Source organism: Calliphora vicina, chromosome 5 (genome assembly GCF_958450345.1).
Source record: "Calliphora vicina chromosome 5, idCalVici1.1, whole genome shotgun sequence".
Lineage (NCBI taxonomy): Eukaryota > Metazoa > Arthropoda > Insecta > Diptera > Calliphoridae > Calliphora > Calliphora vicina.
The window spans coordinates 111509688-111532408 of record NC_088784.1 but is presented as its reverse complement, the minus strand read 5'-3'; the positions used below and the strand labels follow the sequence as shown (position 1 = coordinate 111532408).

The 22721-nt window shown below is 29.4% G+C and overlaps 1 protein-coding gene across 2 annotated transcripts; it reads left to right on the top strand.

The window, feature by feature from the left end:
• The first annotated feature begins 294 nt into the window (after nt 1-294).
• wech lies at nt 295-12859 on the top strand. Of its 2 annotated transcripts, none has more exons than XM_065513829.1 (5): nt 295-541; nt 10016-10283; nt 10368-12243; nt 12328-12480; nt 12590-12859. In XM_065513829.1, the coding sequence occupies exons 2-5, from the start codon at nt 10093-10095 to the stop codon at nt 12758-12760; spliced, it is 2391 nt and encodes a 796-aa protein (XP_065369901.1). In that variant the 5' UTR covers nt 295-541; nt 10016-10092; the 3' UTR covers nt 12761-12859. The 2 variants fall into 2 exon arrangements, with proteins under 2 accessions (XP_065369901.1, XP_065369902.1); XM_065513830.1 differs by having other exon boundaries at nt 470-541; nt 10057-10283.
• Nucleotides 12860-22721: the final 9862 nt, after the last annotated feature.

Below are 22721 nucleotides of genomic sequence, written 5' to 3'. Positions count from 1 at the left end.
TCCAAACTAATAAAAAAAAATAAAAAATAAATATATATAAGTAGTACATATATGTATGTATACACATAAAATAAGAAAACAACAAACAAACTAACTAACAAACTAACTTACTAACAAATAAATAAAAAGTAAAAAGTAATACACATTTAATAATACAATACAATAATATAAAATAAAATATACAAAATCTAATACCTAAAATATAAACTTTCAAACACCAAACGACTACAACTCTGATGTGCTACGTGAAAATACAAACCAAACTACTATTTTAAATAATAAATAATAAAAAAAAGAAAATTATTTTGTGATTAAAAACGGTGTTAACAATATTTATTATACCTACCTACATATTTTGTTTTTGTTGCTTCTATGTAAGGTCTTCTAAAGACATAAATCCTATTAATACAAATATATAAAAAAATAAAAAATACAGCAAATTTTGTATTAAAAAATCATCATCCAACAATTTAGATCAAGGCCATACATACATACACCTATAAAACACTTTATTTTACTTCGTATGCCTGGGCCACAAATTGTAAGTACACTTTTCTTTTCTTTTTTTTTTTGCTTCTACTTCTCAAAATCATTTTCTCTTCTTAAAAACAAAAATATTGTATGTATAAATATATATACATATTTACAAACTTACATATTTACATCAATAAGATGTACATACATACATACATATTTAGTTATTATGTATGTATATATATAAGTACGTATGTACTTAATGTATTAAAAAATGGAGTACCTTTTATATGAAAATAATATGTATGTATGCACAAATGTACTAATGTAGATCTCCCTATCCACTAGTAGTCATTTTGTGTCTTTAAAAGTTATTAATTTGTTTTAAACAAAGTATTGAACTTAAAATTTCCAAAAAAATAAAAAACAAAAATGTCGCCAAGAAAAATATTGATTTTACTTGTTCCCCAAATACAAAAACAGACAAAAAAAATTAAAAAATAACAGTCTCAAAAAGTATGTGTTTTCAGTATTACTTTTTCGTTTGTTGAACATCCCCTAAAACAACAACATATGTATGTATACACACACACACACTTATTCATACATACATACATTCTCTTTCTTCCTTTTTATTTACCGAAACAAGTTTACCAATCAGAACTTTAAAAGTATTAAAACATACTAAAATAATAAATAGCTAGGACTCTCCCAGCAGGATGTGTTTATAAGTTATTTTAAACCCACTAGTTCTGTCACATGCGAAAAGAGGTCATTCACATCACTTAAGTTGTCAATAAGTGGATAATTTACGAAATTTTGTGAAAAATATTGCAACTCATTTACATCCCTAAATTACTAAAATCTTAAATACCTATTTCCTAACTTGGGGGTTACACGATCAAGTTTTGCCTTTCAAGTTTTAATACACTCACACTTTTTTACTAATACACTCACACTTTTAAGAATTGAAACGAACTTGCATTCAATTTCACATTCAAGTTGGTGTTCAATTTTTCATTCAAGAAAACAGCTGATTACATTTTTATGTCCAATTTGAACTAAAATTGTTTTCAAGTTGCGTGCTGCCTACGTCACCGCTTTCAATTTTTATAAATTTTGACAAACAGTATATGTAAAAGACTATCAAGAAAAACTTGATCGTGTGGCTGCAGTGTAAAATAATAATTCAATTTCGAATGTTTTGGCGTAATGATTATAAGGTGTATGCGTTACGGCAACAAATACAACAATACAAAAACAAATAACTTTTATAGTGTCAAAAACAGCTGACATAATGTATACAAACTACAGGAAAAAAAATTTTTGACAAGATTAAAGTTGTAAACAAACTCGAGCAAAAAAAATGGGCTTGATTTGCCAAAATATGTATTTTTTTTTGGGAACAAATTTAAAAATTTTACAGGATTATCAAAAATCGGTAAATTTTTTATGAATAGCCTGTTTCCGGCTTGAACCTGTTTCCGGGGGACCAATCACGAGACCAGTTCTGTGTCGGTAGAGGCAAAGTAAAAACAACAGTATGAATAACAGGTTCATACCATCTATTCTGTTCCCTCTAGGGATAGAATACATTAGAAGAGCTGATTGAATTTTAAATGTGGACCAAGTCGAATTTAACAGCTTTCATGTGCTTGAAAGGTGTTCAATAGTCGAACCCCCATTCGTTTTCATCGTAGTCGAACCCCCATTCGTTTTCATCGTAGTCGCACTCCCTTTCTACATCTACTTCGGCTGTGAAATACTCAGTATTCGACACTACTCCACAGCTGAAAATTGCTTCATTTTCTTACGGTTAGTTATCGAGATATTTCCACTTTAAAGCATTCACTAGAAATTGCTTTTTTTAACAGTTTTATCTCAGGAACGTGAAAATTTATTGAAAAAGTTAAAAACTGTATATTGTTTTAACATCTACTGAAGTTTAGCTTCTAAATGAGTACCATTTATTCGTGGTTGTCGTAGGCGTTTCTTTAATCTAGTACAAAATTTTCGATGTCATAAAACGCCTACACCAAGAGCGAAAAGAGTGAATAAAAGGTTCTCAAATAGTTTTATTTAAGGATGTTTACAGGATTATGCAATTAATTGCAAAGTTACAATTTTTCAGTTAATTGTCAGTAGTTTTTATCACAGCTAATAATACTGCAGAAACTGGACATTTGTGATGTATTTGTAAACTTTAATAATACATTATATTAATCGCAGAATTGTCTAGTTTCTGTATTACACAAAAAACTTAAATACATTAGCTGTGATAAAATCTGTTGACAATTAACTAAAATATATGAACTATGCAATTCCTTACACAATCCTGCAAACATCCTTAAATATTAATATAACAATATTTATTTCTTGGGGTAATACTGTTAGAAAACTGTTTTTTTTTTCGTGAAAGCTTAAAGTGAAAATATCTCAAAAACTGACAGTACGATTCTAAAATTTTAGACAGATTTATTTTCAGATTAGCAAAATTATATAAAAAAGATAAATTTAAATGTCCAAATCTTGAGGTGTCTTGGTTGTTTGCTCATAGCTCAGCCATTTGTGGGCCGATTTAGCTGATTTTCAATAACAAATTTATCGAACAGAAGAAAAAGCTTGGTCTAAATTTTTGCGTAAGTAGTTAATTTAGGATCTCCTAAAAATATCTCTTAAGAGATCCTAACTCAAAAGTAAAAACGTTTTAAACCATAGAGAAATACGCATAGAGTGGAAACTAGAAAAATATCACACATATTTTTCTGTATTCACATCGTTTTTTTTACTAATACATTCTCAGCACTTAGGATTTTGAGCACTGAGTTAGATCTTTAACAGGAGAGTTTCCGATCTATGTTTTAATCTACTTTTCCGCACTCCATGTAATTATATTTTCAATGAAATTTTTTTTCATATCCAAATTAAATGTTTATTCACTTTAACCCCCATTTTCTCAATATCTGGTTGTCGTTTTTCGTAATGATAAACCTCCAATTCGTCACAATAAAAAATAACCAGAGATTGAGAAAATGGGGGTAAAAATGTTAAAATATGCAAATATGCATTTATAACGAATTACGGAAAAATATGCAATAACAAATCAAATGATTTGTTGATAGTAATAAAGCTTCGGTTTCCATAAATCGTATAACTTTATAGATTTTCGCGAAATTACTAACAATTATTTTGTCTCTTCAGAAAATCTGGTTAAAACAGAAAACTGAACTTGGTGCAGCGACGATGTATACGATTCGTAGAAGATTACATTACTTTTAATGATGGTTAATAATTCTGGTCATGAGAATACGAGTAAAGAAAATGAAAGAGCATACGAAATGTTGAGAAGGAGAAGAATCAAAATTAGAAGCAGTACAAAATGAAAGAAGGACCTTCTTTTTATTCCTTCTTTCGTATCAATTCAACTTGAAAATCTTGTTAAACTGACGTCGCTGTTAACAATGTTGACGCCGTATTTATCCGTTTTTCTTGTCTGTCAGTCTGTCTGTAATTTCTAGATTCAGTTCGAATATATATACATATTTATATACATATGTATGTATGTATGTACGTGCATACATATGTTTGTATACCTATATACTACGCATACGATTTTATTCCTCTTTATTATTATGTTCCTTACTTTAATGCATATTCATCAGGGATGGAAAATATAAACAAAACTTAATTTATAACAAATTAACAAATAAATTTAAATCGTTTTTATGTTAATCGTTTCCCAAATATTCTTGTGAATAATTGGTAAAATGCTATACAATTGGGCTTTTGTAAATTGTATAGCGCAGGACATTTTGTATTATTGGTTGTATGTATCGTTAATATTTTTCAGTCGAGCTTTTTAAAAACGGCTCTATTGCATAAAACACTTACGATATTTTAATAAATTAGTTTTTGTACGGTACTTTTTTGAGAGTACCGTACAAACTCATCCTTCCATACCTGATACACATACATACATACTTACGTACCTACTATGTTTATACTTTTAGTGTTTTTGTTAAAATTTAGTACGCTCTACTATAAATTGGCTGCAAAATCATAAAATTTTTAGAAAGAAAATCCTCAAAATAAATTTTCAAAAATATTTTTAAAGTGTAAACACTTAGCGGACGAATATTTTCATAAGCTTTGCAACAAAAAGTTGAATTTTAAATTTTAACTGACTATCGGATAAATTCATCAAAATGTTTCAGAGTATTGAATTCCTGCAAAAAAAGTACGTTTTTATATATAAATTCATATAAAAATTACCCTTTAAAATGGAATCAAAAATTATGTTGGACTTTTTTAGACAATTTTAAGAAATTTTTCAATTTTCAAATCGCGATATTTTTGAAATGGAAAGGTTCTTCGATGAAATAGTCATAGATTTGAGGAACCCTTTGCAACGTAATATGTGTGGTAAAAATCATTAAAATCGAAGATGTTAAATCCGATAATAGCTGTTTTCTTTCCGTTTTGATATGGATAACTCCAAATGCAATGTAAAATTTTGGAACGTAGGTATAAAGATAAATCTATAAATTTGTCCGGTTTATGGGTTCTTGTGAATTTTCTATATCCCATTAAAATTTATGTCTCTAAAAAACAAGGTTAGCTACCGATTGGAAACTATTAAAAGGTAACGCTAACGCTAATTTCGATTATTTCGTTAACGATAGTTGCTGTTATTTCGGTAACGTTAATGATAACAGTAATTTCGGTCTGACTTAAATTTATAATCAAATTTACAAAAATTAAAAAAATACTACGCACTGATACAAAATATAATAAAATACAAATATACCTGGGAAGTGATAATATTTGTTAATGGTAGGTGTTATTTAGCATAACAAGAATCAGATTTTGAAATTTACCAAACACCACCAAAATTTTGAGTTACGGGCAAAAAAATAATCAAATTTTCCAGTTTTGCTATTTTTTCCACTTAACTTTGTTTATTTCAAACTGAAATTGTGGGTTCCCTCGTATTCGTTATATCTAATTTCGACTGTAATAATAAATTCGAGAAAAAACATTCAAACACACACACACATACAAATATATGTATGAATGTGTATATGTTGTTTTTTTTTTGTATCAGAAATAAAAGTGTAGGGTGAGTTTATAGTAAATGCGAAATAAAGTACTACATTCGTGTAAATAAAGTTTGGGGGATGATATTTTTGTGTGTAATACTCTTATTTTTACTCCCCAATTGCACTACTTTTTCTTAAAACAAAAAAAAAAAACACAAAAGAAGGTAATCGTGAAACACAATCCTTATTTTGTATTTATATGTATGTATGTCTATTGTGCGTAAATTTATAAATTTTTTTCATAAGATGCAACATTTGTTTGGTGATTTTTGCTGCGTGTTTCATATTCTGTCTCATGTTTCTAAATTTAGTATAGAGAAAATTGTGTCTTTCATTGATAGTGGAGTAGGGGAGGAATCCCAGTTTATAAAGGATAATAATTTGGCTTTTTGTGTATTTGACGCTTTAAGTTATGTACCCAGCAGAATTAAGCAAGTAGTCATTGTATAACTTATAGATATACATATATGGACACTTTACTTTATACATCCCATGTAATCTAGCGTGAAGTCAATTGTCACTTAACTGTTTCTAAGTAATCTGGCTAATATCCCATTTTGTGTATTTGGAAGATTTCGTTGGGTTTTCGTCAGACACAACAAATGTTAATGCTAGATCACATACATATGTACATAACTCTGTTTTTAGTTACTTAAGGAGTCTGTTGAAAATATCGTATATAATTAATGTAGCTGTCATTTCAAAAATTGTGGACAAACTGAGGAATGTTTATGAAACAATTTAATTTTTTATTATCTTGGGGTCAAAGTTAGCTAAAGACAAGCCAGAGTGATTATTCCGACGTTCTGAATCATATATACCCTTCAGTTTTGTTTTTTACAAATCGAGTGATTTTAAAAGCTAATTTTGAAAAACAGATTGTGTTAGAACTAGGAAATTAGGTTATGGGAGGGAGGGTGTTAGGAAAGCGAGAGTAGTGTTTGGCGCCATTCGATTTGAACTTTCCCACATTGCAAAATGACAGGAAGAACTTCCATTGCGGTACCGATAGAACAGTGAAACGAAGCCCGCAACGAATAAATAGAATTGGATTCCCTACTGTCACCAATAATCACCTTCGGCCTGATAGAAAAATAGATTTTGAAGCACCGACTCATACAGGGGAGGTATATTCCATTTTCTGACGGATATAGGTGGTGTAAATAGTGAGGAGATCTGATGGTGTGAAGTAATTCCAACACAGTTTCAGAAAACCGAGACACTTCAATGCTTCTATCGACACTAGAAAGATGTGTTTAAACCAGCGGACATTACATTGTTTTCTCATGACCAGAACATCAAGAGCTCCTGATTTCACAATATTTAGACGGATAAATACAGATAAAGCTTCGTTTTTGTCTCAACATGCACTGAGTCTTGCGAGCGTTGAAAGCGACCCCATTCAGATATTTTCACATGGTCCCGATTAAGGGAATCATTCATGTTTGGCCTCATCAAATGTTGCTGTCATCTGCAAAAGAATAGATAGTGTTGTAAGTTTGACGTAGAATATCGTTTAGAAAAATAAAGAATAGGAAGTAGGAGAAAGAACGGAGCCTTGCGGTACCTTGAACTCTTTTGATGATATCCCATCTACAACAACTCGTATAGTGGGATATCTGAGAAAGTTCGATATAAATCGAGGGAAGTTATTACCGAGATATGTGCAAACAAATTAAAAACCAAGGCCCACTCAAAAGAAAGCGTCGCAGATAGAAAACTTTCATTTATTAGAGATACAATTCTGAATGCGGCATGAAAAATTGCATTAGAAACTGGGGGTTTTAAAACCAGTAAATATGTATTGCTGTTTTCTTTAAATTAAATAAAATACGAGTATAAAGGATATGAAATTTCTACAAAATTTTATTGAAATTACAGATTATAGTAAAAAAAATTATAACATGTTGTTATCATTTTGAAACATTGGCAAATATATAATTAAAAAAAAAAATAATTACAATAATAACAACAACAATGTTAACAAATATCATATCGATGAAAAGTAAATGGAATTTTGAATAAGTCTTCCAAAGATAACTTCTAGATTTCATCAAACATAAACTTTCTGGATCGTTCTGTTCTGTCTGTTAATTTAAACTTTCCGAAGACCCCAAATAAATTTCTTTAATGATTGATAAATCAATTCCAATAACAAATCGGCACTACCTCGATTTTAGACAGCACTCTTACTTGTTTCAATATAATGTTAGAAAAAATCATTTGTTTATAAACATTTGTATTTTCGGTCTTATCTATTCTCGTCTATTCTTACATCAACACGTACTTAAAACTTACACAGGCTTTGGTGCTGGATATATACATAGGTTCCACATGAACAGTATCAGTTTTTTTTTTTAAATTAAAATCCGGGATTCCTGTTTGTCAACTATCTTTTCTAATATTCGTTTATATTGTTTTAGTAGGGCAATTTAATTTAATACAATATATGTATGTATGTATATTAAGAATCCTTAATGTTTGCATTCTGTATTTGTTGAATTGATTTGTGGTTTAAGTAAAATCTTAAATTTTCTTTATTTGAGTTCTGAGCTTCAGTAGTGTAGTCAATGAAACGTACTTAGTACATTTATAGGGTGGCTTTTCCTGAATAAATATTTGGGGTGGTTGTTTACAGCACATACATACATATGTACATAATAATTCAAAATACTGTCTTTTTTCTCCCCTCTTTTATTTTAAGACAAGTAAAATACATCTATGGCTTACACCATTTACATTTGATGTAAGTTAATGACTTTTTGTCACTTAATTAACTAAGGCACTATTTTTAGACTATTTCTATAATTGACGGTAAATAAATATCAATTCTCATCATCAACCCCAGCCTGATCAAATGCGTTCCCAGAAAATATTAGAAACCACGTACCAAAATATCGATGTAAATTTATTTGTAGCAGATGTTAATATCAATTGATAAATCGATGACATCTGTACAAAATTTCCTCTAAGGACAAATTGTTTTCTTTTAAAGGTGTTTAAATAATGAATGAAAAATGTTCAATAAAAAAGCACTTAAAGCAATTCTTTCCAAATCATATAATCTTGCAGATGTTGAACAAGTCATAGGCCTAACTCAGTTGTCAAAAACCAAAGAGGTGGAAATGTATTAGTAAAAAAAAACTATGTGAAAACAAAAACAACACTCGTATGTGTGATTATTTAGAGTTATTTTTTTGTTTGACTTTTTTTCTATGTAGTTTCTATATGGGTAAAAACACTTAGATCGGTAACTCTGCTGTCACAGACCTAACTCAGTTGTGAAAAACCTATGTGGTGAGAATGTATTATTAAAAACAACTACTATTTGTTTAATTTTTTTTAATTTCCAGTTTCCGCTCTACGTGTATTTCTCTATGATCGTTAAAATAACTTTGAATTTAAATATAGAAATATTTTTAAAAATAACTTCCTTGCTCCATTTCATTTAGATTTTCTTTGAACTCTTGCAATTAGTAACAGATAGACGAAATTATTGTTATAGAGAGTTGTAAATCTCTTAGAAAGAAATCCATGGATTACAAATACATATGTACGTTTGTATGCATTAGATGTAAGAAAGAATAGTTTATTGTGCTGACCTGCTGATCTATCGCTGCATCCTGTGGAACAATTTGTAGGAAAAAAGCAATATGACACACATCTGCCCCGCTAGGGATAATGGATAGTAAAAATGTAGCCATAAAATTTTTATTATTTATTGTTGTTGTATGCAGTTGTTGGGTTTTTCATGCCAGGAACAAAGGATCTTCTTTTCCTTTAACCAACCAATACACAGGCATACAATGCACTCACACAAGCGCATGCACACACACACAATTACATAAATAAATACATACATATATAGTAAGTGTAGTCTAGGATGTGTAAAATTGTACGTGCCAGCTCATTAATATGAGTTTGAGTACCTACCAAGATTGCAAGAAGAATTAGGGTCTGTTTCTTCTTCATCTTGTGTTGCAGCAAGCAGTACTTAAGCGGCAGTAGTGAGTGTTTTTGATTTAGTTGCGCTTGGTAACATCTGGCGGTATCATCAGCATCCTCTCGTCATCTCCTCGATCGTTCAACGCGTGCGTTCTAAACGCTTTTATAAAATATATCCACAATCTTGCAAATTATTATTTTATTTAACGAGTATTACTCTTAAATTTACCTTGCAATAAGTGTCTTAAAGTTCAACTTTAGTTTTAAAAACATCCGCACACTACGTCAATGCGATTCGAAGAACGTATTGCTGCGCACAACCCTTAAGTCCTCTTCACTACGATTAATAATAATAATTTTCTTGAGTTACATACATACACGAATATTTTTGAAGACAAGGAGAGTGAAAATATAATAATAATAAAAAAAAACAGTGCAAAATTCAGATAAAGATAATAAATATTTTCCATTTCATTTGTTTTTGCTACAATACCAAGTGTAACGTTATTTACTGCGGCTTAATTTTGTCCATCAATAGTGCCGTAGTATCTTTTAAGCGGTCATCGATTAGTTTATGATGGAACTGTTGTCTAACAACTCATCATTATCAGCACAAATGGCATCGGCAACTGGCAATAATGCAGCAGCAAATGGCAATCCCAATAGCGGCGCTACACCCGCCGAAAGACTGTTAGCAGGTATTTTGGATTCATTTCCAGCTTGGGACATTGGCAGCGGTATGATGAATAGCGATGCTCGTAATGAGTAAGTATTTGCACTTGCACTAAGTGCACTATGAATAATTTCTCAAAATATATGAAATAATTGTTTCCACTCTCCTCTTTGCAGTTCACCACCTCGTAATGATTTCTTTTTCAATAACTTCCTTTCGTCATTGGAGACACCACAGGAATTTAGTATTGGTGTAGCACCCATAGGCAGTGGCATGAGAGCCCCCAAAATGTCTCCGGAATCATCGAATAACTCGAGCATTAGCTGCGGCTGGTGTGAAGTTAATGCTTCGATACGCTGCTTGGAGTGCAATGAATTCATGTGCAATGATTGCTTAAGAGAACATCGCAAATCACCATTATCCTCTAATCACTCCATTATCTCGTTGCCAACACCAATTGGCACTTCACCCACCGGCGGTATGTCAACTAGCGTACCGAGCATACCCAGCCCAAATTATCTTTGCGATCTACATAATGAACTGTTGCGTTATGTTTGTGAATACTGCAAGAAGTTGGTGTGCCAATGTTGTACCCTGCACGAGCACAAGGAGCACTGCTACTCTTCGATTCAGAACTTTGTCGATGAATCGAGGGAGAAAATCGAATCAGCCTTGGAGAGCAGTCGCATGGGTACCAAGTGCATTAAGAGCAGCATTGACAAGGCTTTGGCATTCATACGTCACATCGAGAGAAATTGCGCCGAGTTGAGCGACAACATTCGCAAGGGATTCCGTCAGTTTCTCATCGCCATTGAAGATCGCGAACGTTTTCTTTTGGACTTTGTAGAGAAATTGAGGCAGCGTCGTTTGGCTATGTTGCACGATCAAATGGCTGGACTAAAATCAGCTTTAGCCGGTTTAGCTGAAACTTCCGATATGTTGAATAAAGTGGCAGAAAACGGTGGCCGCATGGATCACGTCGACATTGCCATGAAGGTGACAAATGGTCAGAGACAACTCGAACAGTTTGCTGCTATTTACAAAGATTTACAGCCCAAGCAAGAAGTGTTTGCTTTTGCGGCTCCCGATTATACCTTATTGCAAGACATACGCAATCAAGGTGGCATAGTTTTGGTGGATGAGAAGAATATGCCCCTGATGAATATAAGCGGTGGCACAATTGTGGGTGGCACTGCAGCTGTGGAGTCGGTGGGCACCGTATTATCGATGTCCTCAAATGGGCTAACAAATGGCGTTGTACCCTCTAATATGAGACGCCCACTCCTAAGAGACAATTCATTCCGTAATCCTTCGCCGGTAATGCAAGTTAGAGGCGGTAGTGCTTGCAGTATGCCCAATCCTGGTCTGGATTGGGAACTCAGTGTGATGCGCAGTTCGCCTGGTCTACACTTTGGCGCTCCCCGTTCAACACCCGCTATTCCTGGTACTTCCGAACCCGTCAAGGCCCGAAACTCGAATGCTCTATCTCTCTCGTTTGCCACCGAAGGCCACGAAGATGGCCAGGTCAGCCGCCCATGGGGTTTGTGTGTCGATAAACTCGGTCACGTATTAGTCTCCGACAGACGCAACAATCGCGTACAAGTTTTCAATCCCGATGGCTCTCTCAAATTCAAGTTTGGCCGCAAGGGCGTGGGCAATGGCGAGTTCGATCTTCCCGCCGGTATTTGTGTAGATATTGATAATCGTATCATTGTGGTGGACAAGGATAATCATCGTGTGCAAATCTTTACATCTTCGGGTGTTTTCCTACTGAAATTCGGCAGTTACGGCAAGGAATATGGTCAATTCCAATATCCTTGGGATGTGGCCGTAAATGCAAGACGTCAAATTGTCGTTACCGATTCGCGCAATCATCGTATACAACAATTCGACTCGGAGGGTAGATTTATACGTCAAATTGTATTTGATAATCATGGTTCCAATAAGGGCATAGCCTCGCCGCGTGGTGTGTGCTACACACCCACCGGTAATATTATAGTATCCGACTTTGACAATCATTGTTTGTACCTGATCGATCCTGATATAAATGAGGTAAGTTTCTACATACATACATATGTACTATATTATCAAATACTAACTGCGTATGCTAATAACATGTCACGTTTGTTTTTGCAGATTTTATCAGCCAAGGGTCACGAAGGTTCTGGTTTCCAAGAATTTAATCGCCCTTCAGGTATATGTTGCGACGATGATGGTCGCATTATAGTTGCAGATTCCAAGAATCAACGCATTGTAGTATATAGTCCTACATTGGATTATTTATGGGATGTAAGTAGCAATAGATAATTACATATGTACATTTATAACTTTTATTTACATACATACATAAATCAATGATCTAATTGGTTAAACTTTCTATGTGCCTAACTCTTTGCAGATCGAAGTAAGACCTTCATTGAATCCCTTAATGCCACCAACTTTGGATGAAAAAGATCGTACTTGTGATGTGGCCTTAATGCCAGACGGTCGCATAGTATTTCTTATTGAATTATCACCCGACTCTAAAGAGGGATCTAATCCCTATAAACGCTTTGTACATGTCTTCTAACGTTCAACATATCCGTCATTGGGATGGATAAATAATACTACAAATATCAATGCTGCGGCGGACACCACATCAACCGCATCAGCCGCCTCAGTAACAATAACATCATCATCAGCGGCATACATGTATCATGGGTAACAATCTTAACATTGCAAAAAACTAGAAAATTTATCGATCTTCACAAACAGATGATTGATAACAACAAAAAAAAAAATCTAACAAAAACAAAAAGAAACTTTTTATTAGTATTTAAGTTACAACGATTACCTCGTTCATATTATTTAGGGATCAGTTATAGTATGAATCATACATTCAGACATATGTAGTTAAACAAAAACACTCCATTACTAGATACTTTAACTTCAGACGACAACAAAAACATAACATAACATACATACATAAATAATTATAAAATATAAAATAATTAAACATGACCATCTCATTTTTACCTCACATTACATTGCAATCACTACTCATCATTATTCATCGTTACGTTTATGTGTAACAACGTAACAACGTAACAAAATGGCGACAACAGTTGAAGAACAAAGTTATGCGACGGTATCGCGCCAAATTTCTAATGCGAACATCACAGTCATCTCTTACATAAATTACATTCGTGTTTCGTTTTGTCCATTCATAACTTCATTTAAATCTATCTATATTTACATATGTATATGTCCACGTATATTTATGTATGTCTACGACGCATAATGTAATAGTTTTTAGTTTATTAATCCAAGATTAATTTCATTTTTAAATAGACTGATTATGATAAAAACAAAGTTAAAAACTCAATTTCAAACAGACTTTAAAAATCTTAAAAGTTCAACCGATAAAATACACCGTTATTATAAAAAAAAAACTTACTAACTAACTAAATACATACAAACAAACATAGCTTTATAGCTAAAAAACAAAAACACATTAAAACACACTTTAAAGCAACAACTTTACACAGTAGAGCATAGCATTTTATTTACCCCTCTGCCCAAAAAGATACCCTTTTTGCGTTATGAAGGGAGAGATACAAAGTGAATAAATATTGCTGTGAAAGTTAAATACATAATAGAGATTAAAAACTAATTGTAACTAAATATTTTATTGTTTTTCTGTTTAAATTTATTTTATTCTTATTACATATTATTATTATTATGCATTAATTTTACTCTACTTTTACTTTTTTCTGTTTGTTTGTTTTATTTCGTCTTTAACTATTGAGAGACTGAACTCAAGAAAATTATTTTCATATGATTTCATTTTACGTATTTTATTTACGAAACTTATTACATAATTTTATTTTTTAGTAAGACTGATTACCAAAGTGACTACATAACACCGAGTAAAAACAAAATGACACACAAATAAAAAAAAAATAATTAAATTATATTATAAATAAATAAATACTTATATGAAAATAAAATAAAACAGCTAGAAAACTAAATGAGAGGAAAAAAAACATTAATTCAAATTAACTATTAATTGAAAACTAAATTTTCAAAGAAAAATTTATATAAATGTGTTCATTAGTATTATATATAATATAAAAAACAACATACAAATTATTAGATAATTTTAAAACAATACAACTACAAACAAATTATAAATAATTAAACAAATAAATAAATACAAATAAGAGCAATATTGCAAAAAAAAAAACGAGCGGCATTTCAAAAATACATAAAACCAGAATGGAAAAAGGCCGCCAGTTCAAATGAAGTCAAACTTTAAAGCTTAAAACATACATACATATGTATATCTTTCATATTCAATCCGATCAAATATGGATGATGTACATCATGCGCGGATCCAAAACCGAAAAGTTTTTTATATAAAAAAGGCAAAAAGATAAATGCAGAATAATTTAAATTTATTTCCTCGACCCCTTCAAATAGTTGACCTGCATTCGCTCCTGATGTACTTACACTACTAGACTGCTTCAAAACATTTATTTCGAAATTCGGACCACAACACATGGTTTTGACGACGGACCCCACATGCCCTTTTGAGGAGAGATGTCTCATGTGTCTCTCTAGCATTTGTTATTGTCAATTGTCTGTGTTTCGTAAAATTCCGAATATGTATTTTAACAAATTCTTAATGTTTTTATTTAGGTCCAAAAACATTTTAATTTTATTTAATGTGTCCTAATTTTAAGGACGGATTTCCTTCAAATTATTAAGTTTTCAAACAAATCATTATTCAGAAACGTATCTCTACATAGATGGATTTAAAATAAACATTTAACATATTTTGTATTGAAATTTTTGTCCTAAAATGTATTTAAAATCTATCATTTTAATCAATTTGCAAAATATTTAAATTCTGGTCCCATTGTGGACTTTTTGATTTTCCAATTAAAGGACAAACTTTTTAACAAAATTGAAACTGGAAAAGTAGATTTTTGTTTCTACAATAAAAGAAACAATTAAGGTTTTGACATTTTTTTCTAGCATACAATTTTGAAGCAGTCTAATAATGTTTTCGCCACATATTTTGAACTCGGCTATTAAATTTATTTCAATTAATTTCACTTTATTAAAATTGAAATGCTAAAGATTTAGCATAATTAATGAAAATTATCCAAAGGATGCGAGAGACAAAGAAATTTCAGATAAATAATAAGCAATACCTAATAAAAATTAAAAACAAAAAAATCAACGATCTTTTTATATAACAAGAATATTAATTAATTAATTAATTAATCTAAAAAAAAACTACTTTGCTGCTAAAACAAAATTTCTCTCTGCCTCATCCGTACTTACTCACTAACGTACATACATACATATTTTAGGAAATCTGTAGGCCATGGAATTTTAAGCTTAGGGTTCCTGGTGTTGCTAACTACATATTAAACAAAATTAATAATAATAATAATAAATAAAATTAAGAAAATTACAAGTGGTAATAATAGAAAAAAAAAATACAACAAATGTAGCTAAATATGAGTTATTAACTCATTTAAATTTATTCTATAATAAAATTATTTAAAATATTAAAAATATAAGTGATTAGAAAAGTAGTTAAAAACAACAACCCTCTTCAACTCATGCTTAAATGCATAATTAGCATAAATTATTAATTATAAATTAAAAATTAAAAAACTAAATACATAATATTTAAGAAATAATTTTTCAAACTAAACCACTATAATACGAAATAATATACTAGTATAGTATATATGTATATACATATACATACATATGTATATATTTAAATTCATACAAACATACATACATATAACTTATATTGATCTTTTACAAGTATTTTGAGAAAGGAATAAAAAAAATTATTGTAATTTAAGTCCTTCCACAAAACAAAGCAAATTGCATTTAATGCGTCAACCAACAATTTAGACAAAACTCTACGAGAGTGAATGTTGTTGGTGTTGAATTTATTAAAACAAAAAAAAAAACAAAAAACAACAACAACAAGTATATAATAAACTAAGAAGTCTTAATATTTTTTATATCAACTACAAATATTTATACATACAACAACAACAACGTTTTATATAAATTTTAATTTTTAATTTTTTTTTTATTAAAATTATTTTCCGTTTTGTTTTGTCATCAATATGCATGCTCAGGTATTTACACACATACATTCATTCATTCATACATACATACATATTTTAATTTATTTCTTGTAATTTTTAAATTTAAAAATATTTTTATAATAATTAACTAAATTTGAAAATGTTCAACAATCAAATTTGAAAGACATTCAACATTCATTCTACATATAACAAAACATTAGAAAATTGCCAAATTTAAAATGATGTTCCATGTGAATTGTTATTTAAAAAACTTTTAAATTTTTCATCTCAACTAGGCTTACTGAACAGTGGAGCCATTCAGTAAAATTCTTTGAATATGAAATTATAAAGAGCGGTTAGATGTTGAAATAGAGTAAAACATCGTTCATATTTCCGCCGCGGTTACACATAAATTTGAGTGGCCCAATTTTCAATGACTCTGCGTCATAGACCCGGCTAAATTCGAAAAATGGGAGCGTCGATTGATTTGGGCTTATTGAATGTCTAGCGGACTCAGATCGCACGATCTTGGAGTCCTATTTACATGACCTCTGTAAGAGAAAACCATCGTTCATGTATAATGACCATTCGCTGTTTCGAACGCAGGGCCGTCCTGCTAGAAACTCATATCATCCACGTTCAATTTGAGTCAAAAGAAATTGGTCGTCATTGGTTTGTCCGAACAAGTACAGACCAATGAAGCCGCTGGCCCTAAACCTACACTAAACAGTTACATTTTTTGTGGATACATTGCCACCAAGTGAGTTTAGCATGTCAATACAGTTTTATAATTTTTAAGTACTGCTAAATTTGATTTGACATCAGTGACTGAATAATAAACAACACGTTCTCATTAGAAAACTCTTGATTATAATAACCCCCTGTCTATACTTGACAAAAAAAATATTAGTAAAATTTTTAATTTACAAGGATAACTTTTGCAAATATAAACCGATTTTGACAAGTAATGTCTAATTTTTGTCTACATAAAATTGTCTTTAAAACACGCAGTTACTAAAGTATACGTAAGATCGACTTTTTGGGCCTTTTTTTAAAAATCTATATATTTAAAAATACAAGGCCTGACTCATTCATTCACTCACTCACTCATGACTGACGAGTCAGTCAGTGAATTCAAAAACTGTGTGTAAAAAAGTGTTATTTTGTAGCAGAGTGAAATCTTAAATCTCTCTTAAATGTCTCTCGGCGGGAGCTGGAGACTTAAATTTTAAAATTTTCTTAGAATTTTGTGTAGATTCCAATTTTGCTACCACCCTAATAGACAACCATTTTGAAGTTTATCATGATAAAAATTTATCGGGTAAAACCAGGGGGTAACGTTTGTAAATTATTTTCAAATAAGAGTCCAATCTTTTAAAAAAGAAACACAGTTAGTTCAATTATATTGATTCAGAAAAAGTTAGACATTCCATGGTAAGCAAATGTTCGAAAGAATTAAATCCTAATTGAATTTTCAAAATCAAATCAAATTAAATTTTATCTCTTTACCATTCCATTAATGCATTCAGCACGAATTAATTCGTTGTCTTAATTTTTTAGTACTTCAAACCTATTGAATTCATTTGTTATAGAATTAATTTATTATTGAATCATTTAGGTTTTCTGTAAATTCATTACCAAATAACTTGATAAAATTGATTCTTTAGAAGTCTCTTTTTTTAATAGATTTTGTAAATTATTAAAACCAAAATTAAACTGACGAAAAATGAATCATTTAATACTTAATGAATTAATTCAACAATGAATAAATGTTCTGTAAACAGAATCCGAGTAAAGTTTTCGTTTTTTTTAACGAATTCACATATTTTGGTGTTCTGTAAAAAGATTCCACATGATTTACTCGTTTTACTTTCGAGTAAACAAACCTTAAAATACCTTTTATAATCCATTTTGTAAGTGTACAAATTTTAAAGTTGTCTCGACCCTACCTTAAATCTATTTTAAAGTATTATTTTTACATTTTATCTTGAAAAAAGTGAATTTTAATGATTCATTTTTATATGTAAATTTAGAATAATAGACGATACTATTGCAATTGCTAAACATAATTTTAACAACGCTGAGGAGTTTATTTAGTTTGATGTGAATGGGTTAAGGGAAATAAAAAGCTCAAAATGAATTAATTAATTCGACGCTCTGATCGTCACTCAATTATTCCTATTCTATAAACCGAGCCCATGGATATTCTGTAAATCGTATTCACATGTTTTACTTTCGAGTAAACAAACCAGTTTTAGGAAACAAAATCGTTCGATTTACAGAATTTTTCAATTTGTAAATTTTTCGTTTTTGAAATCACTCGATTTACAGACTTACAACTTGAAATTACCCAAACTAAATGAAAACATTTCAGTTTGGTTCAGTTAATATAATTTTTGAAATATGAAACAAATTTAGTTAATTATTTTAAAATTTTAAATACAACATACATATATGTTTTTTTTATTATTTCGTCTTGTATTTTTGCCATATTTGTTTTATTTTTTTTTTTTAATTATCACACAGTATAGTTTATAATTTTTATTTGCCAAAGGCTATAAATCAAAAACAAATTTTTAAAATTTTTTTTATTAAATTTATATTATTTTTATTATTTACATATACATATGTACTATTATTATTGTATTATTATAATTATTTTTATAACATACATACATACATCACAGTTTTTTTTAAAGCCATAATGCTCATTTGAAAGTCAGTCATTTTAAAAAGCGCATATAAAAATAAAATTCCTCCATCAAATTTTCTAGAATTAAGTTATAAAAACTTATAAATACATACATACTTATATTAGTATAAAATAAAATATTAAAAAAACACTAATAATTTGAAACCCGTTGTCTTTAAGTCGATGGATGTGGAAAATCGAAAAAAATACATTTTTTTAAAAACAAAATGCTAATCAATAGACCTTTAACAAAAATTATATAAAATACATAAATACATTAAAATAATCATTCATTCATATGTATATCAAAATAAAATTTTGAAAACAAAAAAAAAAAAAAAACTATAAGAAAACTTTTTAAACAAATACCTACAAGCATAAATAAATTATTTTAATTTTTCTTCAATTATATTATAAATATAATAAAAAAACAATTATGTAACAAAACATTATTTTACAATATAGTTAAATTTTTTTTTGTAATAAATTACAAAATCATAAAAAAAAATAATCACATACATTTTTGAGTACAAAACATAAAAGTACAAATTAACAATTTAAGTTTGAAAAACAAATTAGCAAAAAGAGAAAAAAGGAAACAAAACAAAACAAAAACTGCATACACTACAAGTAAAAGGAATCAGATTTTGTCTTCAGAATTTTTGTTGTTTAAAGCAGTTAAACTTCTTGATATGATAATTTCAATAAATCAAATAAATACATTCTTAGTAAAATTCTAAAACTACTTAAAGACTATTAAATATATATTATTAATAATAATAATAATAAAAAAAATATAATAATATATATATATTAAACAAAAACAACAACAACAACAAAGAAAGTTTAAAACCTTTCATCAGGTGTTAAATATAATCTTATTAGAGGTTCTTATAAAATAAAGTAAACTCAAAAAACTTAAGCTTAAATACATACATAAATAAATATATTATATATTATACAACATACATAATTAAAATACATAAAAATATAAAATTAATTCAATAAATATAGTTTTTAAAAAAATAATTAATGTATTTCACATAACACATAAATATGTAATTAACATTCTTACAAACAAACAAACAAGCAAACATACATACATACATACTTACATAAATATAAGACATTTTTAATTGAATTGTATGCTAATTCTATATTAAATTCATTTCTTCATTAATCCATTCATTAATAATTATTAATACATAATAAACAAATATTAATGAACATACATACATCATTACATACATTCATACATAAAAATGAAGAAATGCATTTATTGCAACAATTGAAATTAAAATTAGTTTTAATTCATCCAAGTAGATTTACACACACAAATAATATAACATGCATTAATTCATTCATGCATTCACTCACTCACTCACTCATTCTTGCATAAAAATCTTGTTTGATTCGTATGTAAATGTATCTACTACCGATTGAATTAAATCTAATAGTTAATTTTAGAAATAGTTACATCCTAAACACTTCATTCATCTATCTATCTATCTATACACTTTAAATACACATGTACTATGTACATATCCATATGTACAAGTTGTATTTGTGTAATAAATGTAATGTGTATTGTAAAAATAAAGATTTTCTATTGATTGATTTGTGTTTGAAACAAACTACCAACAACTACTACATTATACATGCAGTTATTTTATTACAAACAAATAATAATAATAATAACAACAACAACTTAATTGATAATTCATAATAATATTAATATAAAACAAAAACATAATTTTATAAATGTTTAATAAATAAATTATACACAAGAAACGCAAATAATTTTTGTTTTCTTTTTTCTATAGAAATTGTTATTCTAAAATTTATACGAATATGACTGGCTTAAAGTGACATTTTGTTTAAATTTACCGCTAAGCCTACGTTACCTCTAAATTACCGTTACAGCTCAACTATCGAAATAATACAAAAACCAAATTAGCTTACGATCATTACCACAATATTTTGTAGGTGATGAGATGCCAAACGAAACGGGATTTTTCAATCCCGACATTCAGGATTTTGAAAATGTCAAATCTTGGATATTTCGGGATTTTTGTTTCACATTAAAAAAATATTAAACAATTCATTTCATAAATATATTTACATATGGGGGTTTTCATCCTAAGGGACACAACTTTTGAAACCGATATCGGTCTCGATTTTTTGGCAAAATCAAAAACTTGCTTGACTTTTTGCAATAGAAAGCTTAGGTCTTCCTTTAAGAGCTTTTTGGTCGCTTAGTGAATGCGAGTGGGAGATCTATCTATCCCACTAACCGACCAAAAAACTTTAAAATTTCATCCCGATCGGAAGACATCGGTTTCAAAATGAGATGAAAATCTCCATATATAACAAGTAAGAGAGCTATATTCGGCTGTGCCGAATCTTATATACCCTTCACCAAATTATACTTCAAAATAAAAATTTTAAATATTTTTAGGTAAACAAAATTTATTTTTTTTCCAAAGTTCTTTTAATTTTTTGGAAAAAAATGTTTCGAATTGTTTTTTAATTTTTTTTTTTAATATTTAGCGAAAAAAAACTTTTTGTAAAAAAAATTCGGGTTAAAAAATATTTTTTCCGATTTTGACCCATTGTAGGTCCAACTTACTATAACGTCGTTGCAAAAGTCTTTGATATATCTATTATTAGATATCCATATTGTCTATATTAATGACTTAGTAATCCAGATATAGGTCAAAAATCGAGGTTGTCCTGGTTTGTTCCTTATATGTATCTCAGCCATTTGTGGACCGATTTCCTCGATTTTAAATAGCAAACCGAGCCGAATCGTGTATGTAAGTAATTTGGGCGCTTCGGAAAGTTGATTTAAACAGACAGACGGACATGGCTTAATCGACTCCGCTATCTATAAGGATCCAGAATATATATACTTTATAGGGTCGGAAAATTATATTGTGGAAATTACAAACGGAATGACAAACTTATATACATATACCCTTCTCACGAAGGTGAAGGGTATAAAAATATAACAAACAAAAATAAATAAATCATTGAAATAAAATTAATTGGAAACACAAGATAATTCATATTTAATATACATAAATATGTTTGATAACAAAAGTAGTATTGTATATTAATATACTAAACTTTATGACGTTGAGAAAATTATAACAAAACTGAAAACTTTTGAATAGAGTTTTTTTAATATTTCCCGGGAATGGAAAAAGTCGGGGAAATACTAGACTCTTGTGAAAAGGGAATTATAGTAATAAATGTATTACGACCTTTGTCAACTTGTTAAAAATGTTTGTATATTTTTAAATTCAAGTCAGGTCGAAATTACCGTTACCAATAAAATACCGTTACTGCTGAAATACCGCAACCGAAATATGCTAAAACAGTGTTACCATTTTGAATTGGTAACAAAACTTGATTGCAATAGAAAATGATAGGTGCTATTTTGAATAGAACCTGTTTAGTTTGAAAGTATTTGGTTTTTATTTACTAAGATGAATACTACTAGGGTGATTGATTATTCGAATTTTTGAATTTTTTTTTTTACGAAATCAACATCAGTACAATTTTTTTACCCAATTTTATAACTTTCAATCGTTTTTCGGCATGGGTTTTCTTGTTATCCAATTTCCAGCATTTAGTTATAGCTACTAAAGAATAAAATAAGTTCCATTCAAACCAGAACTATTTTTTAAGGACAGGTCTAATACTCATTTAGTTACTATTGTAAACAAACA